Genomic DNA, 19783 nt, shown 5'->3' with positions numbered 1-19783 from the left:
ACAGATGCTCTAAATAGCTTACTTAAGGGAAGGAATAAAAACATCCGCTTCAAAGCTGCGATCTTTTGGTTGTTGAATCACATTATTTGCTGTCAGTCGAAGCTACACTTTAATTGAACTTGATGTGCCTGTTTCAACCTTCTACCTCAGCATCCCAATTTTGATTTCAGTTCAAAGGTAAACACTACTCTATACTTTTTGTTGAGGATCTATAGCCAGCCCCACATATTTTGGGACTAAGATTTGATTGTTGTTGTTGTACAGTAGGGACTAATAATTCATTTATAGCATTGTATTGGGATTTTCAGCAACCAGAATAATTGGAAATGTTCAAATTAGCTCCCTGTTTTCACTTCTCAGTGAGTGAACAGGGCAGTGGGCAATTATTTCCACTTAGAGTTGAGGACAAGCTATTGCTTATCTAGAATTTTTTTATCTTAAGACTCCGGATATGTCAATTCCCTCTAGTTCCTAGTTCAACTAGTTACACTGTATAAGAAACTACAATTGTTGAATTGCAATTTTCGGCTTTTAAGAGAATAAGGATGAATTGTGCAGTCGGGATCGTATAATCTTTTGTTTGAAGCATATGAATTGGTGATCTCTAAATTGTGCAAGAGTAAACATTTAATATGATAAAGTAGTACACACTTTTTTTGATAGATATAGTACATAAACTTCATGCCTCCAACTTGAAGATTGAAGGCAAAACACCATAAACTTCATGCCTCCTACTTGACGACTGAAGGAAAAACACTAGTAACAACTCGTTAAGGCTCATAAAAACAGTCTCCCACATTGAAGTAGGAGATTGTAACACTGAACTCAAAACACACATAGGTCAAAGGGCATGCTTATTTAATAAAAATTAAAATAGAGTAGCAGGCTGCAGCTAACTCCTTAGTGCTTCTTTCGCATGGCTTGGACCTTCAACCAAGCTGGCCTTGCTGTGATATCAGCTACCCATGCACTGACATGGGGGCGTGAATCAAAGAGCTTTTGAGATTGTGTGCCCAACAAGTATTGAAGAGTTGGAAGGTGATGTAAATCTGCCAAGGTGAAGCAGTCACCTCCCAAGTATTTTGAATGAGCCAGTCGTTTCTCATAGACATCAAGAACCTTAGCCAGCTTAGCTTCATTTTCCTCCACAATTGCTTTGTCTGTAACCATGCCAACCAATGGCTTTATTCTCAGCTCCCAGACTAGCTTTGAAGCTACTGGGTCATACTGTTGGGCCTCCACCTCCATCCAAACCAATGTGATTGCCATCTTCTTGGAGTCTTGGTGTATCAGTTGGGTTCCCTTGTTAGCATACTCGCAGGCAACGAATTTGGTAATTGCCCTTGATTCTGCATTACAAAAGGCCGAAGCATGAGGATCATACTAATTATATGCATCCATTAAGAGTATGTTTGATGGTTGTAATATATGTATAATATTTTAGTAAAAAATTAATGTTTGCCTATTTCATGTAAACTTTACCAAAGAGCTTCAGATCTCCATGTTCTAAAGCTGGAACTTGACCAAATGGCTACATAAACAAGTGTATGTTAGATTAAAAAATATTATAATAATTATGTTAGGAAATACAAAGATTGGAAAGGCAATACTATACATAATCCTAAATTGTTGAGATACATGAATGTTTAGTTTCCTTACATTGAGGGACAGGAAATGATCTTTTTTATGTTCACCAGTACTCATATCTACAGAAACAAACTCAAATTCAAGCTCTTTCTCATAAAGGGTAACTAGAACTCGGTTTGTAGCTGTTGAGATAAGGCTTCCATGGGCTTTGATGGCTGCCATGACTGCTGAATTTGAATGATGAGAAACAAAGAGGAGATAGAGAAAGGAATAGATAGCTTATGGCAATGAGGGAAGTGGTATACTTTATACTATAATTTCCAAGTTGGGTAGGTTGCAAATAGCTTTTCTAGAATGCTCTATTTGAAAAGTCTTATCAAACTGTGAATTTTCAACCTAATCCTGAACAAAGTCGGGGAAGCAGAAATTTCGTGGCAGCTTATTACATACACAATGATTCAACCTGCCCCCTCCCGTCTATTTTATTTGGATAGAAAAAGAGAAAGGTACAACTTTATTAGTATGAATGGTCAAAGGTGTCTGAATCAGGCTCTCCGTGGCTTCTAGGGCATAATGGACACGTTTTCTTCAGCCTAGTGCAGAAGATAGTGTTAGAAAAGGACGACTTTGTAGACAGAAGCAGAGTAATACAGCCAAACAGATAGGCAATGACTTTATGTCCGTTTCATTAGAGAACCGAGAATATAATGCGACGGCAAAAGATTGGTTGGGTTTTGATCGGTTATTGGTCCACACTGCTGTTGACTCGTTTATCTTTTAGTCTTTTGGGGTGCTCCATCCATTCAATAAACTAATATAAAAAAGGATCAATAGCGAGAAATAGAGCATATTCGTAGCATTTTCTCAGGTGTATAGCATTATTCCTAGCAAAATATATTTATCCTACCATCAAAAAAAAAACGAAAAGACTGATTTAACCTTTTCTTGTCTACAACTTGATAATTTCATTAATCTTGTAGATAAACTTAGACACTTATTACCAATTCATCGAGGTTCTCTTGCTTTGAAAATGGTGCTATATTCGGTTATTAAAATCGTGTTATTAACCAGACTTTGTTTTCTCTGTTGACAAAGTTTGTATCTTATCATTCATTGGTTGGGATTTGGATCATATGGGGTAGGTATAAACCAAGGGTTATGTTAAAAATTCCATGTGGTTATTTGGCTGTTATGTAAGAAAATCATCATTATTATTTTTTTCTAAACCCTTTTTTTTCATTACTTTTATTAAAAATATGTTTTTCTTTTACTTTACTTACATTTTTTTCCCATTAAGAATGTGTTTTTTCTGGTACATGTTATTCACTTATGACATGTTATGTTAATGATAATATTAAGAACATAAATTATTTGATATTGAATTATTTTGAGAGAGAGAGAGAGAGATAAACTTTGTTGAAAAGTGGGACACGAACCTAATGAGCACATGTATGGTTTATTAGTGCAACAAGTGTTACAAGTCCCTTTGCATTGGAATGAAAGACTTGCTTTGTATGTTTTTAAGTTAAGCTGTCACAGTTGTTTTTTCTCCAATCTTCCAGTTTGAGGTATCAAGTTTATGCACTATTTTAAATTAGTGAGTGAAAGCAACTTAAAACATACAAGTAACAACTCGTAGAGCATTCATAGTAGATGTTGCAAAAATTATGTTATTTTACCACATCAAATGCCTACTTTATTATTTTACCACATCATTTTACAACATCCTATTTATCAGATGTTTTATCATTCAATTCTATATATTAAAATAATATTTACTACATATTAAAATAATATTTACAACTCATCAAACACAATCAACTGCCACCACATTGCTGCCAACAACCAACAACCACCACCACACAACCACCACATCCTCCACAACCAAAAACACAACTCAAAGAACACCTAAACAAATCCAGCCAAATTCCACAACAAACAACCATAACCCCAACCCAAACAACCCATCAAATCCCAGCCAAATCCTCCACGACCCAAACAAGTCCCAATCAAACCCTAACCCAAACAAATCCAGCCAAACCCCAGCCAAATCCTTCGCGACCCATCAACTGCCTCAACCAATCACCGACCCAAAACCTTCATCACCACCACCCATTGATACTATAACCAAAGCAAAAGCCCCAGCTTCAACTGAAAACCCAGCTTCAAACGAAAACCCATTCAACCAAAAACTCACCTTCAGTCGAAAGCCCCTTCCACTGAAAACCCACCTTCAACCGAAAACCCAACAAAGAAAACTCACCTTCAACTGAAAACCTAGCTTCAAACGAAAACCCATTCAACCAAAAACTCACCTTTAGCCGAAAGCCCCTTCCACCGAAAACTCACCTTCAATCGAAAACCCAACAAAAAACTTGTTGGTGTAGGTGTGTGTTCAAAACTCTTTTATTCTTATTTATTTTCTAGCCGTTGGAAATTTATGAGTAAAATAGCCGTTGGGCAATTATGAGACTCATTATAACACATTTTCTAAAAGGATCTTTTTACTACTCTATGTTTTAAATATACACAATTCTACTATTTTTCTCTTCCACATATTTTTCTACAAGAATATTTGTTCTAAGGAAAGACAATAGAGGGTTGTTCTTAAATCTTTTGTGAGTGGAAGTGCGTACATCACAAAGGTTGACGCTATAGTCTAATCCTGGGGGATTGTTTGGCCAAGAAAACCAATCGCATCAAGTTTTACTTTGGGTGGCACGAATCAATCTTTAAGAACAACGCTTTCACAGCGTGATTCTATAGCATTGTGAGATTATTCTAAATTCCTTTTTTTATTTTATGTTCTTGTTAATTATTTGGGATATTATTTTTGTATCAAAACTAGTTTATTCACTAAAATATTTCCAACAAAACTCACCTATCGAAACCCAGCTCTATCGAAACCCACCTCCGCCAACACCCAGCCCAACTGCCTCAACCAAATCCTCTGTGACCCATCAATTGCCTCAACCAGTCGGCGTTAGCGTCGGCGTCGGCGTGGAAGAGCAGTGAGGGTTGGGGTTTAGAGGAGAGGATTGGGGTGAGAGAGCGAGGAGAGGATTGGGTGGAGAGAGTGAGACTGGCGGAGAGACGAGAGAAAAAGAGGAATAAAAAATTAATAAAAGTATTTGCCACATCTGTTCGTACAGTGGCAAATATGTGATGATACTGTAGCATGTTGCAAAAATTATAACATTTGGAACATCTGATAAAGAGGGTTTTTTTGTGTTTGGTGTGGCAAATGTGCCAAATATTTGGCATTTGGCACATTTACCACATCTAGTGTGGACTCTTAAGGCTCCTAAAAACATAGTATCCCACATTGAAGTAGGAGATCGTAACACTGAACTCAAAACACATATGGGTCAAAGGGCATGCTTATTTAAGAAAAATTAAAATAGAGTAGCAGGCTGCAGCTAACTCCTTAGTGCTTCTTTCGCATGGCTTGGACCTTCAACCAAGCTGGCCTTGCTGTGATATCAGCTACCCATGCACTGACATGGGGGCGTGAATCAAAGAGCTTTTGAGATTGTGTGCCCAACAAGTATTGAAGAGTTGGAAGGTGATGTAAATCTGCCAAGGTGAAGCAGTCACCTCCCAAGTATTTTGAATGAGCCAGTCGTTTCTCATAGACATCAAGAACCTTAGCCAGCTTAGCTTCATTTTCCTCCACAACTGCTTTGTCTGTAACCATGCCAAGCAATGGCTTTATTCCCAGCTCCCCGACTAGCTTTGAAGCTACTGGGTCATACTGTTGGGCCTCCACCTCCATCCAAACCAATGTGATTGCCATCTTCTTGGAGTCTTGGTGTATCAGTTGGGTTCCCTTGTTAGCATACTCGCAGGCAACGAATTTGGTAATTGCCCTTGATTCTGCATTACAAAAGGCCGAAGCATGAGGATCATACTAATTATATGCATCCATTAAGAGTATGTTTGATGGTTGGAATATATATATAATATTTTAGTAAAAAATTAATGTTTGCCTATTTCATGTAAACTTTACCAAAGAGCTTCAGATCTCCATGTTCTAAAGCTGGAATTTGACCAAATGGCTGCATAAACAAGTATATGTTAGATTAAAAAATATTATAATAATTATGTTAGGAAATACAAAGATTGGAAAGGCAATACTATACATAATCCTAAGTAGTTGAGATACATGAATGTTTAGTTTCCTTACATTGAGGGACAGGAAATGATCTTTTTTATGTTCACCAGTACTCATATCTACAGAAACAAACTCAAATTCAAGCTCTTTCTCATAAAGGGTAACTAGAACTCGGTTTGTAGGTGTTGAGATAAGGTTTCCATGGGCTTTGATGGCTGCCATGACTGCTGAATTTGAATGATGAGAAACAAAGAGGAGATAGAGAAAGGAGTAGATGGCTTATGGCAATGAGGGAAGTGGTTATACTTTATACTATATTTTCCAAGTTGGGTGGGTTACAAATAGCTTTTCTAGAATGCTCCATTTGAAAAGTCTATCAAACTGTGAATTTGCAATCTAATCCTGGACAAAGTCGGGGAAACAGAAATTTCGTGACAGCTTATTACATACACAATGATTTAACCTGCCCCCTCCCGTCTATTTTATTTGGATAGAAAAAGAGAAAGGTACAACTTTATTAGTATGAATGGTCAAAGGTGTCTGAATCAGGCTCTCCGTGGCTTCTTCTAGGATGTTACATAAGCTCTTAAAGTCAGTCACAACCCCAATGTGAGAGACTTGAGTGTCCAGTTAAAGACTAAATATAAAGTCTAAATTTTGCCTATTCATATTAACTTTAGTTTAGTTTAATCACAATTAAATTATTTAAGCAGTTAAATTTTAAATGAATTGGCAAAGATTAGCATGAATTGATCAGAAAGGCTGAAAATAAGTTAGCTCGATTGGCTCCCTACCCTATAAAGCCGTTCAAAATTTTGCGATAAAGTAAAAAAATTGATATATAAAGCAATTTCTTAACCGGTAGTTACGGTGTCGACTATATATTTTACTTTGAATTACATGGACACTAGGATCCAAATCTAGTCGAGTCCTCACAGCCACAGGGCATAATGGACACGTTTTCTTCAGCCTAGTGCAGAAGATAATGTTAGAAAAGGACGACTTTGTAGGCAGAAGCAGTGTAATACAGCCAAATAGGCAATGACTTTAATCTTTTTGTCCATTTCATTAGAGAACCGAGAATATAATGCGAAGGTGAAAGATTGGTTGGGTTTTGATCGGTTAGTGGTCCACACTGCTGTTGACTCGTTTATCTTTTAGTCTTTTGGGGTGCTCCATCCATTCAGTAACATTCGTTCCTTTCTTGAATAAACTAATATAAAAAAGGATCAATAGCGAGAAATAGAGCATATTCGTAGCATTTTCTCAGGTGTACAGCATTATTCCTAGCAAAAATATATTTGTCCTACTATCCAAAAAAAAAAAAAAACGAAAAGACTGATTTAACCTTTTCTTGTCTACAACTTGATAATTTCATTAATCTTGTAGATAAACTTAGACACTTATTACCAATTCATCGAGATTCTCTTGCTTTGAAAATGGTGCTATATTCAGTTATTAAAATCGTGTTATTAACCAGACTTTGTTTTCTCTGTTGACAAAGTTTGTATCATATTATTCATTGGTTGGGATTTGGATCATATGGGGTAGGTATAAACCAAGGGTTATGTTAAAAATTCCATGTGGTTATTTGGCTGTTATGTAAGAAAATCATTATTATTATTTTTTTCTAAACCCTTTTTTTTTCATTACTTTTATTAAAAATATGTTTTTCTTTTACTTTACTTACATTTTTTTCCCATTAAGAATGTGTTTTTTTTGGTACATGTTATTCACTTATGACATGTTATGTTAATGATAATATTAAGAACATAAATTATTTGATGTTGAATTATTGAGAGAGAGAGAGAGAGAGAGATAAACTTTGTTTAAAAGTGGGACACGAACCTAATGAGCACATATATGGTTTATTAGTGCAACAAGTGTTACAAGTCCCATTGCATTGGAATGAAAGACTTGCTTTGTATGTTTTTAAGTTGCTTTCATAAGCTGTTACAGTTGTTTTTTCTCCAATCTTCCAGTTTGAGGTATCAAGTTTATGCACTATTTTAAATTAGTGAGTGAAAGCAACTTAAAACATACAAGTCTATGCATTGAAAATGGCATATTGTTAACATTAAATTCAATTTGAATCCAGTTAACGGTTGCCCTTATGATATTTGTTAATTCAAAATTTTAGAAAAGTTTCGATATCACTTTAATGGGGAATATAAAAAATTGTCAAAAATTAGTTGTTTTTTTTACTTTTCCCATAAAATGTTTCTAAAAATATTTTTTAAACCAATGCCCTTAGGGCATCTGTTAACATTTCACTATTTAATATACATAAAGTCAAAGCACACACACTCCATAAATGACCCGCTAGAGTAGAAGGGGCTATTTGTTGTGTCCATCCCATGGAGGACTTATGAGATATTTACCCTTTATTTTTTTGGCAAGGCAAGGACCTTCAACCAAGTTGTTTTTGTGGTTGATATCCACAAGGATCAAAATGAAAATTTGTTGAAAATTCAAGGACTAAATTGAATGTTTTCAATACATTAGGACCAAAATGAAACAAGGCCTAAAATATGAGGACCAAATAAGCGTTTTTGCCTTTAACTTTTTTGTAGTTAAAAACTTATAAAATTGGATTTAAACATAATAACCTGTTTGAATTTGAAGGAAAAAATATAAATATTGTTAGGAGTTTTTTAACTAGTGGAAAACGAGTCGATGCCTACCTAACCCATTGAAATGGTGGGTTGAGTTAACCCATGGGTCACACGGTTGATATATATATTGGTTGCTTTCTGACCTTGTTTAAAGTAATGTTCAAACTTACACTTATTGCTCCAATGCTCTTTTCTTTATTTCCTTTCTTTTTTATTGTTTTTTACTCACAGGTTCTTTCTTCATAATGTCAAGGCTTGAAATAAACTTAAGAATTTATATATTATTTAACTTTTATTTATATGTTTTTTTGTTTATTTATTCTTTTTATTTGTATTGAAAGGATGATAAAGACGATAACATTGAGTTTCTTTATAATAAAAAATACATCCGTTAACAAAATTTGTACTTTGTATTATTGTGATTGCCTTATTGGCTGGGAAGTGGATCACATGGAGTAGGTATAAATCTTGAAATGAACCTGAGGAGCATGCATATGGATTACTAGTGCAACAAGTCTCATTGCACTGGCATAGGAGTTTTAAATAGTGCATAAACTTGATGCTTTCAACTTGAAGATTGAAGGCACAACAACAACTTGTTGTTAAGAATCCAATCTATTGATTCTCAGTTTAGTAGTTCTTCGAGGGAACTAGGCCTCCATTGATTGATTCTTCAAGGGAATCTTCCTCCTATAGCAATTCAAGAATTAGCTATTCAATGTATTATTCTTCAATGCACTTCTTAGAGCATCCGCAGTGGGCTTTTCATATGCCAAATGTAAGATACATTTGGCATACAAGCCCAAGAAAGGCTCAGCAACTGAGAGGCCATATGCGAAAAGCCTTTTTTTTTTTTGAGATTTAGCTACAGTACCATCTCAAATGTAAGATGGTACTGTAGCTGAATGGTATAAAAAAAAATAATTTTTTAATACTCTTTTTACCCGGCAATTCCTCTCTCTCCTCTCATTTTTTCTCTTTCTTTTCTCTCTCTTCGTTTTCTCTATTTCTCATCCCCTCTCTCTCTCTCTCGGAGGTCACGCCGAATCCCCAACCCAGATCGGAGCTCACGCCGGATCGGATTTCTAGATCGGCGTGGTGGCGAGGCTGGTGGCGCGGCTGCCCTGGTGGCTGGAGGTCAACGCGGTGGAGATCGGCGTGGAGACCGATGTGGAGATCGGCATAGAGACCGGCGTTTGGTGGATTTGGTGGTGTTAACATGGTGGCCGGTTTTTGGGTTGGTGGACGGCATTTGGTTGGTTGAGTTGTTATGGATTTGCTGGGTTTGTAGTAGGTACTTGGTGAGTTTTGTTTTGTTTTTTTTATTTTGGGTTTTTGGTTCTGGTTTCCGGCGTTTGGGTCGGATTTGGGTGGCGTTTGGGTGGCGTTTGGGTGGTGTTCGGGTTGGCGTTGGGTGGTTGGATTTAGGTTCGGTGGTTGTGATTTTTTCCGATGGGTTTGATGGTGGGTTTCGGTGTTTACGGGGTTTGTTTGGGCAGAGGGTAGTGGTGGCGTGGTGGTGATCGTTTGTTTAGTTGTGGCCGGTGCTAGAGGTTGAGATTGTTTAGTTCTGGTGCTTGTTTGATTTGGGTGAATTTTTGTTGTGATTTGCTTCTTGTGATTTTGCTGGGTATGGGTTTGCTAGAGGTTGAGGCCGGTGCTAGAGGTTGAGGGTGAAAGAGAGGAAAAGGAGGAGAAAAAGAGAAATAATAAAAAAAGATTAAAAAATAATATTTTAATAAAATGGTAAAATAATAGAGTTTTGGAATGCTGGGTATATTGTAAATGGTATGGTATAATTGATAAAGTTGCTTTTTGAGATGGTAAAATAGGATGAGATATAAAAACCGGCTGCGGATGCCCTTACAATCTGAATTGTAGCTTATATCCTATTCTAACTAACTAGGTACAACTCTTCACAGCTTAACTAGCTAAGCTCAACTAACTAAGTACAACACAGCACAGCTTAACTAACTAAGCTCAACTAACTAAGTACAACACTTAATGCAATACAACGATAGTACAACAGTACAACACTTTAATGCTACTGGTTACAAGCCTCCCTTGCCACTCTGTCACAACAGCACATCCCAACACACTGCCCTGCACTCTGCACTGTCTAGTCACAAAGCCTCAATGCACCTTAGTAAGGGTCCTAACACTTGTGAAATCAAACTCTAGAAACATACAAGGCTCCACATTGAAAATGGCAGACTCTGAAATTTTTTTTTTTTGAAGGCTGCAGACTCTGAAATTTAAAATCAAAATACATGGAGTAAAAGCACACATACATATGGTCGATAGCAAAGAGTAGTCGCCAGGGTCAATAGCAGTCCATTCCTTACTGTTGGCTTTGCAAGGCAAGGGCCTTCAACCAAGCTGGCCTTGCTGTAATGTCTGCTATATCCAAGCACTCACATGGGGGCGTGAATCAAACAGCTTTAACTTGTGTCCCAAACAAGTAATGCAAAGTGGGCAAATGGTACAAATCCGCCAGGGTGAAGCAATCACCTCCCAAGTATTTTGACTGAGCTAGTCGACTCTCGTAGATATCAAGGACCTTAGCTAGCTTAGGTTCATTTTCCTCCACAAGTGCTTTGTCTGCACTCATGCCAAGCAGTAATGGCTTATATACCAGCTCCCAGGCTAGTTTGCAGCTATCTGTTCATACTGTTGGCCCTCCACTTCCATCCAAACAGACGCAATTGCCATCTTCTTAGAGTCTTGGTATATCAGCTGGGTTCCCTTGTCAGCATACTCACAAGCAATGTATCTAGTAATTGCCCTTGATTCTGAATTACAAAAGGTCAAAGCATGAGGATAATACTAATTAAATGCATCCATTATGCTTGAACGGATAGAGAGGAGAGTGACAAACTAACACTCGTCCCAAAAACTAATACTGCTAATGAAAGTTTCAATTTTACGAGTGAGAAAAGGGAAATTGATTGAGATATATTAATGTCTTTCTCCCCGGTCCAAACAGGAGCAAAACTATAACAAATGTCTACCAATTGCATATAGACTTACCAAAGAGCTTGAGATCTCCATCTTCAAAAGCTGGAACTTGACCAAATGGCTGCATAGCCATAGACAAGGAAATGTTAGCTAGACTCCAAAAGATTATAATAACAACAAAATAATTGAACCTATTTCATTGTTGTTTTTCTTGATGATTATAATGAATACTGGGCTTTTGGTACTTGATCCTAAAAAAGTTGATACATGAATGTTTTTAGTTTCCTTACATTGTGGGTCGACAGGAAATGTTCTTTTTTATGTTCACCAGCACTCATGTCTACAAGAACAAACTCATGGTCAAGATCTTTCTCATAAACGGTAGCGAGAACTCGCAGTGTATTTGTTGAGAGAGGGCTTCCATGGACTTTGATCGCTGCCATGATGGGGGAGAATGGTTATATGATCAAAAACAAAGAGGAGATAGAGCAAGCAATTAATGTACCACAGGCCTTATCTGATCCATTTATATATTGGTATTTGAAAGAATAATTTAAATTGGTATTTGGAAGGAAGGGTAAGATCATAGAATAGTCCCTTATTTATTTTGGCCGAATGAGAATTCTTAATCCTGGCAAAGGTCCATAGAAACAGAAAGTTGAAAGTGGCAGCTGACCAAAACAGAATTCTTTATTTTAGATGATTTGTTTTATCAACCACTATTATTGGTTTGGTGGCTTTTCAAGTACTATATTATGCCGACCAAAACAAGTATTACTATTTTACTGGTGAGCATGAGGACCAAATTAGTAATATTTTACTTACAAATTGATAAATTTTAGCCAAAGCTCCAGTGGCTTAAAAAATTCAACGCTCTACTTTGTGGAAAACGTTTATCTCCGTACTCTTTTTATATATTTTTATTAGATGTAAATTTTGAAAATTTAATAGTTAAATTACATATTTTTATTATATCCTTCATGTTTATAAAATTTCAAAAAGATAAAAAATTAATAACTATGTCATCAACCACTTGTTTAAATTTCAAGTTTTTGTAGTATAAATTTATGCATAAAAAATAAGTTTATTGATTGAATAGTAAATGATTTACAATTTAAACAAAATTTAACATGTATATTAAGAATATAAAAAATATGCAATCCAACGGTTAGATTTTTAATATATATATATATACATAAAGGATAAATTTGAAAGGTTTTTCTCCAAACAAGTTTAGAGAGAAACATTTTTCCCTATTCGTTACATACGCTCTAATATGATAGCAACAACCTCAACCCCCGAAGAAAATAATGTTAGGCTGATGGCGATGTAATCATCAAAGTAGCCTATAAGGGGGCCAAAACTGGCTAAGCCCACTTAGTATAGTGGAGTTAGGTTTAGAAGGCCCAAAACGATTAATTTGTTAGAGTATGGGCTTTCGAAGTTAATTTTAATGCACCTTTATGGTCAAATTGCCAAGTTAATAGCGAAAAAGCTGAATGAATCACAAAAAAGAGACTAAATTAGGGATTAACACTCCCTCAGATTTGGCCAAGGTACAGATGTTCATATAAAGTTCAAGTCTCAAATATAGGATTGTGTTACAAAGTTTATCTGTTTTCTTTCAATTTCTCATCCCTTAATCTGGAGGGGTTTCCTTTCCTTATATAGTCAATTGGATTGCATCACAGCCTTCCACTTGTATGATCATGGGCCTTCCTTTGGATGCTCTTTCCATCAGGGTTGTGCTGGAGGTAGTAAAGTGTGCTGCAAGCTGTGAGACCACTACTCAAGAGCCGTTCCTTCATTATTACGGCCAGCTGAGTTGGTACAGTGCATTAAATGTGGAGGTGATGGCTACTTTATCTGGATATTTCCCTTTTTCTTTTCTTACACGTCTCTACCATGTTCCTCGGTATATGGTCTCCTAGTGCAAGTGGCTTGCTCAATAATTCCCGAGGAGCGCTCGCTATTCGGGCTCATTGGAAGGTTTGCCTCTTCATCTTTCCTCCTCGGACTCTTATCCATGTGTTGGGTTAGGACTGATGTATAAGTGGGCCCTTCTCCCTTCTCGGATTGGGCCCACGAGCTCTATTCCATACTCGGGTCTTACCCCTCCCACACAGCCAATTGCTTACTATCCATTTATTATTGAAGAGAGAACAATTAGAAGACAAGAACCCACTTAATATAGGGCAATGACTTGGTTTGCATTCATTCTTCCAATGTAGTGAACCCGTACATCTATTACTCTTGTTCTCTGATCATGAAATGTTTTTACACTCTTTCCTTTAATTTAATTTAATTTTTTTTTTTATAAGTTGTAACTCGTACTTACACTTAGAAAAATATTTAATAATAATGGTGCTGAGATGGTATTCTTATTTAAGTGAGTGATATGGTCATTTTGACTTTCACACTAAGTAATGTGAATGGGTTACTTGGTACTAAAATTGAATAAATTAAATTAATTAGACTAGGTAGAGCAAAATTAGGAAAAAAAACTAGAAATTGAAAATTAAAACTAAAAATTAGAAAATTTTCTTTCAACAAAAAAAGGCAAAAATTAGAAATTAATTTGAATTCAATATAGATTCTAATTATGCTTTGACTTTAATAAAACTAGAATACAACCCTAGGAGTGGCAAAATTGGACACGATCCATGAACTCGACACGAAATTAGCAGGTTATGGGTTGAGGTTTAATGGGTTTGTGTCATATTCAGGTTGACATGACTGACCCGTTTAATAAATGGGTTGGGTTAGTGTTCAACATATGGAACTCATTTGACCTGTTTGACCCATTTAATTAAATGACATTTTACTAATATATAAATTAAACCCTAGGTACATAAACTTATTAGTTGTTGTGATTTATTATCTTTAACATATTGTGATTGATTATTTAAGATATTTAGATATGCTTTAGTTTTGAATGATTATTTGTGATGCAATTACTCGTTAGTTCTGAATTTTATATTAAAAATATTTTGTAGGGGCTAGGGCCCAAAATAATGTATTGGGCTTTAGGCTTGTCCAAGGACACTAACAAATCCGAGGAGGAGAAGATGACTTAAATGATACACATTACAAGTCTCATCAGTGGGGGATGAAGGGAAGAACGTTCGAGGAGGAACTCCTCCTCAGACACGACAACACAGACCAAGTGTGTACTTTAACAATTGGAATGCGCCTTATGAACATGTGAGAGGGAAGAAAACTCAAAATATCACAGGAAAAACTATCACCACCACATTAAATGCATTGCAGTTACTTTTTTTGCCGCATTAATGTGGAGAGGACCCCTGAACAATGCTGTCTTGGCTGCCACAACTCACAGAGGGCTAAAAAGGGTGTCTGATGGGATGGGTACTCAAGTGGGGATCCAGATAATCAACAAGTGTAAGGTCCAGATGATCAGAAATGAGCTATATAATGTGGAAGAGTCCCCATGAGGAATTGGCGAAGAAAAAGAAAGAAAGAGAGAATACTGTAGCATACTAAAAAATCTTAATATTGTAATCAGTATACATTAAATTTTGGTCTCCTCAGACTAACATCCATTGGCACTGATGTCTTTTATTTGTGCTTGATTGTCTCTTAACTCCATACTAGCCGTTGCCCAACTCATTAAGATCTAGTTTTTTAACTCATACTCTACAAAATTCATTGTATTGAGCTTATTAGACTAAGATTCCATACATTTAGGCTTGGGCTCCAAATCTTGCCCCTATGATTGGCGCTGTCTGTGAGGAAGAACTTATATGCTAGTGAGTGCAACAGTTAAACATGGAAGGATCAGGTTTACACCAGGATAACCCGTGCTAGGTAAGTCCCCAATGGACAGAACTCGTAGGGTCTCAATGACAGGATAATTCCCCTGACCCTGAACTTGAACAAAATCAGGAAAACGAAAGAAATCTAGAGGGGAGTGTGCATGTCACCTAGACAAATAGAAGCGCCTTTCAAGTGGGCAGTTGCATATCCCAAAGACAAAACAACCATCGAGCCATGCAGCAAGAGATAGATGACTTAAAAAAGAGACTGCACCATGCATAATAAAGGCGGTCCCCTTCCAGCTCTAACATATCCTCTAATGATGAAGAGGACGGAAATTACAGGTGGAGATCAAGAACTCCCCCAAGCAAGACCTTCTCTTATGAAGACGAGCACCGCCATAGACGGAAGCACAAGGGACCATCTAGTAAGGGCCTAGGTAATGATGCCATGAATAAAGCCCTGGATCAGGTCTCTAAGTCACCCTTCACAAGCAAGATAGAAGGGGCTAGACTACCTCAGCGTTTCCATCAACCTACGTTCACCATTTATAATGGTCGAACGGACCCCGTGGAGCATGTGAGCCAGTTTAATCAAAGAATGACCATCCACTCTTAGAATGAAGCTTTGATGTGCAAGGTTTTCCCGTCCAACCTAGGACCCGTGGCGATGAGGTGGTTCAATAGCTTGAAAACAGACTCCATAGATTCCTACAAGCAGTTCACCCAAGCTTTTGGCTCTCTTTCATTATGAACAGTAGGGTTCCTCTGCCTCTGAGTTCATTATTATCATTATCCATATGTGAGGGAGAAACTTTAAAAGCATACTCAGACAGATATTGGGAAATGTACAACGAGATGGATGACAACTATGACGATGTCACCATCAGCACTTTTAAAAGCGGTCTCCCCACCGAGCATGGTTTGAGGAAAACCTTGACTAGTAAGCCTGTCACTAGTGTTCGTCAACTTATGGACTAGATTGACAAATACAAAAGAGTGGAAGAGGACCAGTTGCAAGGGAAAGGAAAGGAGAAGATCATCCCTTAAAAGAGGAAAGATTTCAGGTCGGAACGATACAACAATAACCATCCAAGGAGAGATTTCATTAGGATCAGCCAACACGCAGATGGTTAAAGCCGTATTTAGAGAACCGGTACACCAGGTTTTAGAGAAAGTCAAGAATGAGTCATTCTTTAAGTGGCTGAATAAGATGGCTGGAGACTCCACAAAGCGCAATCAGAGTCTGTATTGTCAGTACCACCAAGATCACGGACATACTACAGAAGACTGCAGGAACCTATAGAACCATTTGGATCAGCTGGTCCGAGAAGGGAAATTGAGGCACCTTTTGCATCCTTCCAGTGGTCATCCGGGCTAGACAAACCAAGAACCCCAGAGAGATATATCTTTAAGACCTCCAATGGGCATGATAAATGTCATCCTTGCTGCTCCGAGAAGGGCCAGCTCTTGTCCCTCTCGAGTAATGTCTGTGGCTTAGCTCTCCACCGAGGACAACGATCGGGAGTCCAAAAAGTCCAAGAAAGAAGCCTCGCCTATGCTGGGATTCTCAGACGAGGATAAGATCGGAACCATCCAATCCTACGACGATGCTCTGGTAGTTACACTTAGGATTGTGGGGTTTGATGTGAAGAGAGTACTGGTAGACCAGGGCAATGCTGTGGAAGTAATGTACCCTGACCTGCATAGGGGGCTGAATCTAAAACCTGAAGACCTAACGACATATGATTCCCCTTAAGTAAGTTTTGAAGGGAAAACCGTTACACTAAGGGGCCAGATCAAACTGCCCATACAAACCGGTTCAGACGTGGTGGAGGTGGATTTCATTGTGGTCGACACCTATTCGCCTTACACAGCTATAGTGGCTAGACCTTAGCTCCATGCCCTAGGGGTCGTTTCTTCTACACTTCACCAGAAGGTGAAATACCCGTCAGAAGGCCAAGTCGAGGAGATTGTGGGAAATTAGGTCATAACTAGATAGTGCATGGTGGCTGCCATCTCATGCCAATCAAATGCAGAGTCCTCGACCTCTATTAGAAAGGACTTATAGCAATCAGCCACCACAATAATAGCCATTAATGAGCCATCCAAGGAGGTAAAATGTGAAAATCTAGAAAAGGTGATTGTTGACATTGATCCAAAGAAATTCTTTCAAGTTGGCTCAGAACTACCTCTCCGAGAGAAAGAAGAATTGGTTGGGTTTCTTAGAAAAAATGTGGACGTGTTTGCATGGGACGCCTACAAGGCCCTAGGGATCAATCCGAGCTTCATCTGCCACCACCTAAACGTTAACCTATCTGCCACTTTCAAAAAGCAACCACCCCGACCCTCGTCAAAAGAGCATGCCAACGCTGTTAGAGATGAAGTAACAAAGCTCAAAAAAGCAGGAGCTATTAAAGAAGTCTTCTACCCCGAGTGGTTAGCCAATACAATAGTGGTAAAAAAGAAGAGTGGAAAGTGGCAAGTTTGCGTAGATTTCACAGACTTGAATAGGGCATGCTCAAAAGACTCGTTCCCAATGCCTCGAATAGACCAGTTAGTGGATGCAACTGTAGGCCATCCTCGAATGAGCTTCTTGGATGCCTTTCAAGGCTATCATCAAATACCACTAACCCCAAGTGATCAAGGAAAAACGACATATGTGACTCCTATTGGAAACTACCACTACAAAGTGATGCCCTTCAGTTTGAAGAATGCAGGGTCTACCTACCAAAAGATGATGACTAGAATGTTTGAGCCGTAGCTGGGCAAGAGTATTGAAGTCTACATAGACGACATAGTAGTAAAGAGTAAAGTGGTGTTCGAGCATGTGGGAGATCTCGGAGTCATTTTTGGCATCTTAAGAAAACATAAACTGCGTCTCAATGCCTCTAAGTGCTCATTTGGTGTCGAGCCTGGCAAATTTTTGGGCTATATGGTAACTCACAGGGGAATTGAGGTAAGCCCAAATCAGATCAAAGCGATTCATAATTTGCAAGCTCCTCGGGACCCAAAAGAAATCCAGAAACTCACTGGAATGATCGCGGCCTTGAATTAGTTTATTTTCCGATCTGCAGACCGATGCCGGCCCTTCTACCTCTTGATGAAAAAATGGAAAGGATTTGAGTGGTCTGAGGACTGTGCCTTAGCCTTCCAGCAACTTAAAGAATACCTATCGCAGCCACCCATCATGTCTAGCCCTGAGACTGACGAGGTTTTGTTCGCCTACATCGCGGTGGCCTCTCACACTATAAGCTTGGTGTTAATACGGATTGATGGTGGCATACAACGGCTAGTTTACTATGTGAGTAAATCTTTACATGAGGCCGAGGTGCGTTACTTATCATTGGAGAAGGTGATTTTGGCAATAGTGCATGCTACGTGAAAACTCCCTCATTACTTCCAGGTGCACATGGTCGTTGTTCTAACTCAGCTTCCACTCAAGTCGGTACTCCGAAGTGTTGATTACATAAGAAGAATTACCATGTGGAGCACGCTTCTAGGGGCTTTCGATATTAAATACATGCCTCGGACCTCCGTCAAGGGCCAAGTCCTCATTGATTTGATAGTCAAATTTGCCGAGCGCCCAATAGAAGTAGTAGCAAAGGAGGAAAACATGGATGGAAAATCGATTGGCACAATCTTTGCACAAGGAGCCTCACGCTGGAAAGTGTACGTTGATGGTGTGGAAAACCAAAGGGGATCCAGGGTAGGTCTAGTTCTAATATTCCCTGAGAAGATTACCATAGAAAAGTCATTGAGACTAGGGTTCTCGGTCACGAATAACGAAGCTGAGTATGAAGCTTTATTGTAAGGAATAGCCATGGTGTAGAAAATGGGAAGGAAGGCATTAGAAGTGTTCTCAGATTCTAGATTGATTATAGGCCAAGTGAAGGGTGAGCTGGAAGTTAGAGATGTGAGAATGTAGGAGTACCTGAGTCAGGTCAGGTGCTTGCAATCGGACTTCGAATTCTTCAACTTGACACACGTCTCTAGGAGTGGGAACATGCATGCGGATTCATTGGCCACTCTTGCCACATCCTCGGAGTAGGGTTTACCTTGAATCATCCTCGTCGAGGACTTGTATAGGGCAGACGTAGTCAAAAAGGACATGGTTCGAATCCATCAAGTCAGAGTGAGTCCAAGCTGGATGGATTCCATAGTGAGCTTTCTTAAAGATGATGCACTACTAGAAGAGAAATCAGAAGCCGAGAAAATATTAAGAAAAGCTCATCGGTTCTGGCTGTCTAAGGATCACAAACTGTACAAGCGCTCCTATTCTGGGCTGTATCTGCTATGTGTACACCCCGAAGCGTCAGAGCTATTACTCGAAGAGTTGCATGAGGGAATTTGTGAGAGTCACACAGGAGGAAGATCGCTGGCACACAGAGCCCTCACTCAAGGATACTGGTAGCCGGGTATGTAGAAAGAAGCCCAAGAATACGCCAAGAAGTGCGATTAATGCTAGAGGTTTGCTCTAAATATCCACCAACCGTTAGGGGTCCTTAATCCCCTCTCCAGTCCTTGGCCGTTCGCTCAATGGGGCCTAGATATCGTAGGCCCTTTCCTTAAAGCAGCAGGAAATAAAAGATACCTGATGGTCAGCACAGATTATTTCACCAAATGGGTCAAAGCCAACCCCCTAGCCAACATCAGGGACGTGGATGCAAAGAAATTCATCTGGAGGAACATTGTTACTCAATTCGGAATCCCTCATGCCCTCATCTCGGACA

General features: G+C 38.5%; 3 protein-coding genes and 1 pseudogene across 5 annotated transcripts in view; 1 reads left to right on the top strand and 3 right to left on the bottom strand.

Moving 5' to 3' along the window:
* The window catches only part of LOC126710443 (pentatricopeptide repeat-containing protein At5g56310-like), a 42239-nt gene that overhangs the window by 1652 nt on the left and 20804 nt on the right, over window positions 1-19783 (top strand). The window contains exons 2-3 of one of the 3 annotated variants that reach the window (XM_050410902.1): window positions 5-177; window positions 265-557. The exons of 1 other annotated variant lie outside the window; for it this stretch is intronic. The gene's annotated coding sequence lies outside the window, so the exon portion shown is untranslated. Of the gene's footprint in view, window positions 1-4; window positions 558-19783 lie in introns of those variants that run through there. One more of the 3 variants, XM_050410900.1, reaches the window with a different exon arrangement.
* On the bottom strand, window positions 595-2004 carry LOC126710448 (glutathione S-transferase-like). Its single transcript, XM_050410914.1, has 3 exons — window positions 1660-2004; window positions 1483-1531; window positions 595-1349 (listed from the first exon to the last, which is right to left on the bottom strand). The coding sequence occupies exons 1-3, from the start codon at window positions 1807-1809 to the stop codon at window positions 901-903; spliced, it is 648 nt and encodes a 215-aa protein (XP_050266871.1). The 5' UTR covers window positions 1810-2004; the 3' UTR covers window positions 595-900.
* On the bottom strand, window positions 4706-6059 carry LOC126710449 (glutathione S-transferase-like). The gene is made up of 3 exons (XM_050410915.1): window positions 5774-6059; window positions 5597-5645; window positions 4706-5463 (listed from the first exon to the last, which is right to left on the bottom strand). Exons 1-3 carry the CDS (start codon window positions 5921-5923, stop codon window positions 5015-5017), a joined length of 648 nt encoding a protein of 215 aa, XP_050266872.1. The 5' UTR covers window positions 5924-6059; the 3' UTR covers window positions 4706-5014.
* LOC126710447 (glutathione S-transferase APIC-like) lies at window positions 10283-11943 on the bottom strand (annotated as a pseudogene).

The sequence above is a fragment of the Quercus robur genome, chromosome 12 (assembly GCF_932294415.1).
Source record: "Quercus robur chromosome 12, dhQueRobu3.1, whole genome shotgun sequence".
Taxonomy (NCBI): domain Eukaryota; kingdom Viridiplantae; phylum Streptophyta; class Magnoliopsida; order Fagales; family Fagaceae; genus Quercus; species Quercus robur.
This window is presented reverse-complemented; position numbering and strand designations above follow the sequence as displayed.